Source organism: Mycteria americana, chromosome 10 (genome assembly GCF_035582795.1).
Source record: "Mycteria americana isolate JAX WOST 10 ecotype Jacksonville Zoo and Gardens chromosome 10, USCA_MyAme_1.0, whole genome shotgun sequence".
Lineage (NCBI taxonomy): Eukaryota > Metazoa > Chordata > Aves > Ciconiiformes > Ciconiidae > Mycteria > Mycteria americana.
Window position 1 is genome coordinate 16,732,755 of NC_134374.1, and position 7,993 is coordinate 16,740,747.

Consider the following 7,993-nt stretch of genomic DNA (forward strand, 5'->3'; position numbering starts at 1 on the left):
TCCTCAGTTATATCCAGCTTAAGTTCCTTTTTTTTATCATTTTTCATTAAAGGATGTTTTCTTTTAATTTTGGCTTAATGCCAACGTGCTATTTATATGCACTGTTAAAATATTTGTGCTAATTTATCTGACCTGTGTTTTAATGTTTTCTTGGATCTTCCTAGGAAAATACATTTGAACAGTAGCATCAGAGAGGTGAGAGATTTAAAGAACAGTTGCACTTCTACCTAGTATCATGCTGTGAAATTAGATGAAAACTGGCTTTCTGAAGTAATCTCTGTACCTCTGCTATTTAATTTTGCCTTCATTATGACAAAAGAAAGCTCATAGTAGATTTATAGTATCAAGCACATAAAATGAACGGTACAGACTGCATTGTGATTCATAGTACTCGAAATTTAGAAGAATATTTTCAGAATCTCCCAGTTACTCAACATTCAGTCCATGTGTGACAATTAAAAATGCAACATTTTAAGTCACAAAAAGTATATAGGCAAATTCCACAGTAAGTTGAGCAGTTGTTCAAACTAATGCAAAAATGCGCAAGTGGCAAAATAATACAACTGCACCAGGCTGCTATTTGTAAGTTAGATGTATTTACAATAAAATAATGCTTATGGGAATCAAACAGAGCCTTGTTATGGAAGAGTACAATATCATTTCAGGGAAACAGTCTCATGATGGGGCTGAATTTTGTTGTAGGAGTACAAGGGAGGATCCGTTAGAGAATAAGTGACTGCTGCGTCCCCCTTGCTTTTGTTACATTTCCCTGCTATTCTGCTCATGACCACCATTTTCTTAGTGTGCAAATTACTAATTTTGCACATTCGGCACACTCATTTTTTTCAAGTACGTTACCTACCATGTATACTCCACTGCTGAATTTTGCTCAGAGATGTTCGTTCATAGGAGTTGCCACCTGCTTACTCTAAGCTGTTTGCAAGTAAACCTTTCCAAGACATTTAATTTGCATGCAGCTGCTGGAACTTTTGTGGTTTCTGAATTCTGCAATAGTCAAATCAAAACCAAATCACTCAGTTCTGCACCATCGCAGTACAATAGTTAAGATTATCTTAAAACAAAGAAGTATTGTTAAAACACACTCCCTATTATCTTGATAGATTTACAAATCCACTGTCATGTTGACTTTGGTTAATGTGCAAAATATTACAGCAACTGAAATGTCAAAGTGAAGGGTTCACTGGGAAGGATATACTTTTCACTTTCTTCTTGTATTAGATCAAAAGACAGCTTAAAAGATCATGTTTACGGGCACTGTTGTTTATGGTTGTACAACATTATGTAGATAACTGCTGACTTGAACTTTGTATTGCCATCAAATGACCTAAGTATCTAACAAATTAAACTTAATGGAACATGTTTTCCTCTTCCGCAAAATTACTCAGTTAAACATAAAGAGTATATCACATTAATTTAGGGTTCTAATTGCAAATAACATATGCTTTTCTAAATATTGTCAGTGCCCCAAAACAGCACAGGCAGTGCACTTAGTTTGACAGGGCAGGGCAGATGGGTAACTCACTGGATCAGCCTGTGACCTATCTACAGATCTTTTAAGTTAGGGAATTGTAAATGTAAAAAATTGAAAAACTGCAGCTGAACAGGTACAGGAAGCCTCGGAGAGTGGCAGAAAACTGGATGTCCAGAAACTGTTTATGATGGCCAGTGATCTCAGTTTCACTAATGTAAATTCAGGCTAACTAACTTGTTGACTGGTGAACCACAGGGTGAGAAACAAATACACAGTCAGCTCTAGAGCAGCTCTACCAGTCCAGTTAGGTCCTGTGCTGTAAGACCAACCTTCAGGTTATCAAGTACAAATTCTTGCCACATGGCACAGATGTAGTGAGTGTTTGCTGTATTTAGCTGCAGGTACTCCCCGTGCTTACCAAAAAAACTATTAGAATTCTGTTACTGCTAAGATATAATAAAAAATTGCTATGCAGAGAATTGTTTCTTTCCTATACTGGATAGTTGTAACTAAAAATGATCCAGTAATACACAGAACAGTGTATATATGAATGCTACAGAAATTGCTAAATTACTCTTCTTTCTCATTTCTTTGTTATGCTGCCTTTGCGAAACAGCTTTGAAGACAAGGTTGGATATCTCTTTTGCATGCCTTGTTAAACAGCTCGGTTATAATAACGAACAGAAACTTTTACTGAATTTGTGATTATTTTGGTTTGTCTAGATCTACCATGAAGACACAATGCATTCGCCATGGATGCACGACTCCCTACATGTCTTCTGTGCAATCAGCGGAACATCTGGTGATGGAAGTTACTGTTCACTCAGACCCACTGCTGAAATATAAACATATCAGTCATATTTTACAGAGCTTTCTCAGGAATACTTGGAACTGTACAAAGGATGTTTAAAAAAAATCCATGATGAGCAAAGATTCTTTTTTTTTTTTCCCCAAAAGTCGCCATGCTTTCAAACAGGGTGCTTGCTTATTTTGCTGAGCAACATTGAAAGTGCCTGGACAGTGCACCACCAGTGCTTGTTTTCTACTATTTTTTTTTAAGCTAAAAAAAGGACATGGAAAGGCAGTTATCTAAATATGTATTGAATTGCTGAACTATAAATTGAAATGATAACGGTACTATGTAAAGTTGTACAATGGAATATAATAAAATGTAAAACTACTTTGTAAATAGAAGGAGCATAGAGTATATAGAAATTAGCATTATGTCATATTTGCTGCTAAAAGCTTTGTTGGACAGGGAACATGAAGGAGAAATTGTAGTCACTAGTAAGAGACCTTCCTCTTCTAAAAAGTGACTGGGGGTCCAGGTGCCCCTGTTGCACTCAGACAATGAGAGTAAACCTGCCCTAGTCTGGAATAACTAAAACCTAAGTCAGAAATAGTAATTTTCATACATGCTCTGAGCAGATAATTCTAAAGTAACTTCCATGAGAGCTGAGCTTACTATAGCTGATTTCAATTTTGGCTAATCTTTCACAGCTGCAGGAGGATGGATTGTACTCACTGAGGACAACCTAAGAGATTTGTCATTTGATACGAGTTTTTCTATTTACCACTCATGGTCTCACACAAATATAAAGTCTGAGGACACCTTAAATTGAGTTGGGAATTATAAAGTGCTTTAACACCTATCAGAAAAATTCTAATAATCTGTGAGATGTGCAATGCAGCACATCAGAATAACTCATACAAAATTGAGGGTTTTTTTAACATCACATGACATGCATGTTCCCTCCTGTTAAACAGATCTGTTTTCTGAAAGCCTGTTATTTTTGTCTGACAGGTGGTTGGAGAAAATGTATTTTCCAGAATTCTTTTATTCCTTCTTCCCCTCCCCAAAGCTTTAATACATTATCTCTGTCTCTTTAATAAGACACTTTCAGATGCAGGAAGAAGAAAACAGATCAGTAATTCTTTTATCCAGCAATATTTTTAACATCCGTGTTTTTCAAAATCCCATCAATTGTAAATATGGTTCCAGTAGTTCATATGGGAAGGGTGGGGTTTTTTAAGGATATGTAACAAAATGCCATAATAAAAGGACTCCAGCTGGGTATTTAGCTTGGCTATAGTGTCTATAAAATGTTAAGCTTCTAATTTCTGTAACAAAAATTATCTCCAAATAGTAACTGGACCACATTTCAAAATGTCTATTGTGCATGATTCTAAGTACCTAAAATTAATTGTCTTCTGAGAAAGTAATGTTGTGATCCATAAATTCATCCATTAGCTGTTGCAAGCAAAAATACAGATGTGCCTATATAACAAACAGACAACATTTCTGCTTGTATGTGCTTTTATGCCAGGCAGGCTCTAAATTTAGCTTAACAGAAAGAGGAAGAGAGACTAGTATGTTTAAATATGATTACTACCTTATTGATTTTCATCTTTCAACAAATAGTATTTAAAGGCAGATAGTGAGAGTTTTCCAAATTACTTTACTAAAAGGTGATGAAGCTGTTTAATAGTGGATACATTACAAGGTTTTTTTGGAGCTAGTTAAACTAAACATCAGTACAAAAGGCATATCTTGAATACAATCAGCAATGATGAGATGTGGACATCCAAAAGCTCTTGCACTATAGCTCTTTTAAATGCTACAGCTAACCTAATAGTTTTCCTGGAATTGCAGTGAAATTCTTATTCATGTTTCTTGATGTCCTTAATGTTCTGAAATAACATCGTTGGCTGAATTTTCAGTTGCTATTCCTTATTTTTACTGGAATTCCAGTGAAATTCTCACTTACATCTTCACTTGTCTTTAATAGTCCAAGATGAATTTTTGTCTGAACTTCTCAATTTTTTGTTGGTATTGGAGTTGTCCTGTCATTTCAATTTAATATACTGGAAAGCTGTCTTGGTAATTCAGCCAAAAAAAGTATTTAATACCAGTCCAATTAGAATATGTACAGTCAGTACAGTTCAGAATACACGCTTATATTATTATGTTATTCTGATGAATAACAAAAATGATCATGCCCTAAGGATTTGCCTTCTGTCCTGTAGGTAAATAATTCGACTAGATTTTTAACAGAAAAATCTCAAAGGAAAATTTGTCCTTTTTACATGGGTTATAAAAAGACTGGTAACAAACCAGCTTGGTTTTTCTTTACATTTTCACTAATCTAGAAATGATAGGGAGTGGTCATTAGGTATTTTACAGCTGTATCTGGACAACGGTGCCAAGAAGGTGTTCACATTTTCTTTTCCTATCCTTTTCCTACATAATTGTCCCGGTTTAAAGAAGTCCTCCAGATTTTTTCTTATTTCTGGCTGAAATAGCTTCATTCACATATATATCTGGGGAGTGTACTGTATATGTGCCTGTTTTATGTAGCTGGTACTCACATTGGGTACTTCCTATTTGCTACCTTTTTTGGAAGAATATAAATGTTTATTGTTCATTAATACTTTTGTTTTTCTTACACCACCTAAGGAATGGCAGGAGTTTTTTGGTCTGTAAAAATTAGTAGACATACTTCAAATTACAACCTGGCATGCATTCTTTCTATACATCAATATAGCTACACATACATATTTTATATGTACACTTCTAACTACTTTTGCTGCAAAAGTGCTGTGTAACACATCAAGTCTTCAGAAGGGGTGCATTGGTAATTTTGCATAAAAGGAGGAGAAATAGGATGTCTGTCCATGAGGATTAAGAGCACTTGGCTACTCTCAGTATCAGGACTCTTTTGGATAATGGTATGTGTTAGAGCCAGATTGTTTGCAAATAGGACATATAAAACAACACAGGGTCTGCCAGCACTTTATGTACAACAACATGCTTTTAGAGATTTCTACACCTAGATAGAGTAAGCAAAGTGTAAACCTCTACTCTCTTCTTTGTCTTACTGCTTTTCTCTCTGCAGAGAGATCAGAAAGTAGTATTTTAAGACAAATTACTTCAGTTACGTTTCTTTCCCCAAAAAAATCTGGAATCCAGAATTAACTGCAGCCAAGGGTATATTTCTACATACTACTCGATGTTCTAAATTTCTTCTGAAAACAGAAATTTTCATGAGATAGGCCAAGAAATGGAAAATCATGGATGTGAGCATATCTGTAGTAATGTGCTTATTTTGCTTCAGAAGCCTTTTGAATGTACACCATGTGGTATTTTGGTATAGAATAAGAGTTTACATAAGCATAATGCCTTTTATCTGCAAGTAGATAAAATATGTTCATTTTCCCTTCTGGTAGAGACAGAGTCCCATGAACTTCACAGCAGGCTTCAGAATAACCCTACAATTTGACGTAACGCAGCCCAAAAGGACTGGAGGAAAATATAAGTGGAAATCATGGCCTCAAAAGTCTCATACAAATTAAACCACATCTTACTCAATTTACCCACTTTAGGAGAGTAGCATGTGTCTAGGGTGTTTCATTTCATCATTGAGCTGAGTTCTAATTAAACAAGGGGTTCTTACTGGATTTAGGAATACTGTATACAGCTAATTATTATGCAACCACAGACTGTAGTACTTAACCTTTAAATAATATGCTTGTGTCAAGCAATGGTGAACCAATTATGATGCACACATAATATTTCAGCTATTCTGGATGTAATTTACTCTCTTTTCATGTAAATTTAACACCTGCTACTACATATTCATAACAGAAGTGCTTTTATTGTGCATGTTGTATATACGTGTGTTGTACAAGCCCTGCTTAACCTTCTGTGTGTGACAACAGAACGGTACATCCCGTTTGCCTCGGTCGTTAACCGATGTACCTGTGACACCGAGTAATACACCACGCTGCTCCAGAGCTTTCTGAGACCAGCGATCCTATATTGCTCTCTTTATTCTCGTTTTCTTTTTCTTGAAGAATCAATAATTTTGAGAAGAAGTCAGGGCAAAATCACATTTCAGTCGATCCAGTTAAAAGAAAGTTTATTCCAGGTCAAAATAAAAGACTACAAAACCAGGAAAAATAAGTATTGCAATAAACATGTTTTGCTTAGGGTTTTTTTTTTCCCTTCACAGAACAGGATGAGTGATCTGAAGCTAACACCAGTGTAAGATTGATGGGACTAAACCTAGTCAAATGAGCTATTGTCTATGCTGCCTCTAAAGATTACTGTAATAAATCTTCAAATAGATATGTACACCAAATGAAACTGTTAACACTAAATTATTCAGCAGCAAATAGAAGATGTTGATTCAGAAATACTGAAGGAGCACAAATCCCGCACATCCAGTTCGGAGGATCCCAAAACTACGATTCATCAGGAAACCTGAGACAGACATAGAAATGCATACAAATTTATAAATAGAAATAAGGTGTGAATCGCTAGTGAGGAAATGTCCCGGCACATCACCCTACTTTCCTAAAGAATATTCAGGAAGTCTGTGATCAGGTTTTTGCTCTGTTTTGTAGTTCCAATTTTCAAACCCAGACTTTTGCTCTTCGGGAATGCATTTACTGTCGCCCTTCTCCAACTAACTCAACTTAAATGGCTAGCATACTAATATATATGCCAAGCTCAGGCAGTTGTATTGGCTATTACATGATGGAATGGAAGTCAGGTGTAACTACTGTTATTTACCTCACCAGCGGATAAAAGACAAACTGCTATTTCTACTGCTGTCTTCTACCGCTGAGGCTTCCTGTGTGGGGCTCTTGCAAGCCTTGGCCAAGCAGCTGTAGAACCAGGTTCATGCCCTGCCTCCCTTGATGGGTAAAGGAGTCACTCCCTTGCCGAACAAACAGACCAATTAAATAGACCTTGGTATTTAGGGAACTGTGAGCAGAAAGGTTGATGCATGGACTTGCAGTAGCAATTTATTGGAGAGGGATACAATTTTTGCACAAGCATGCTTGGTTCCACATCTACCCAAAAATGCTCTTCAAAGGATGCAGTTTTTATTCCGCATAATTTCTGATTTCCGGTGATGCTTGGGCAGCAGCTCGGAGAGAACTTGCAGAGTTCATGGCCGTTTTGAACACACGTATCACAAAACCCTAGACGTCCCCCAAAGAACACTGAGGTCAAAAAGGGAGAGGCCCTGTGAGTCAGACCAGGTTTTTTCAGCTCACGATTTTGGATTTTTGTGCCTCGGATCCAGCTGTATTCTAATTGAGCCCTTTTTTGAACTGACCCCAGCCATCTTCTGAAGAGCCTATAATTATGTCAGCTGAGACCTAAAGTATCGACAGAAGCTGCTGCAAAATCAGAAATTAAAAAGGAGGAATCTCACCATTGGTGTGGGCCAACTGAGGACTCTTCTGCTCCCAAAAGGGACAATTCCCCACAGCCCCATGCTGCTAATTACCGCTGCCTCTTGTTGGACCTAGTAATCATGCAGCCACACCACACATCAGCATCATTTGTTAATCTGAGTTAGGGAACATATACAGAAAAAAATTGTTAGTTGGTTTTTTTTAATGCATCGGCAAACTCGCTGCACAGCCCCGTGATTGCTAGCTTTGGTGGAAACAGCAGGAATGCACGGCCAAGGGCAGATCACCAGC

The 7,993-nt window shown here is 36.9% G+C and overlaps 1 protein-coding gene across 6 annotated transcripts in view; it reads left to right on the forward strand.

Moving 5' to 3' along the window:
• Positions 1-6,457, forward strand: part of DOCK11 (dedicator of cytokinesis 11) — an 86,932-nt gene extending 80,475 nt beyond the window's left edge. For 3 of the 6 annotated variants that reach the window (XM_075513476.1, XM_075513475.1, XM_075513478.1), the window contains one exon: positions 2,216-6,454. In XM_075513476.1, the coding sequence (XP_075369591.1) occupies positions 2,216-2,338 (123 nt within the window). In that variant the 3' untranslated portion in view covers positions 2,339-6,454. Of the gene's footprint in view, positions 1-164; positions 196-2,215 lie in introns of all 6 variants that reach the window. The other 3 variants (XM_075513472.1, XM_075513473.1, XM_075513477.1) reach the window with 2 other exon arrangements.
• The last annotated feature ends 1,536 nt before the right edge of the window (positions 6,458-7,993 follow it).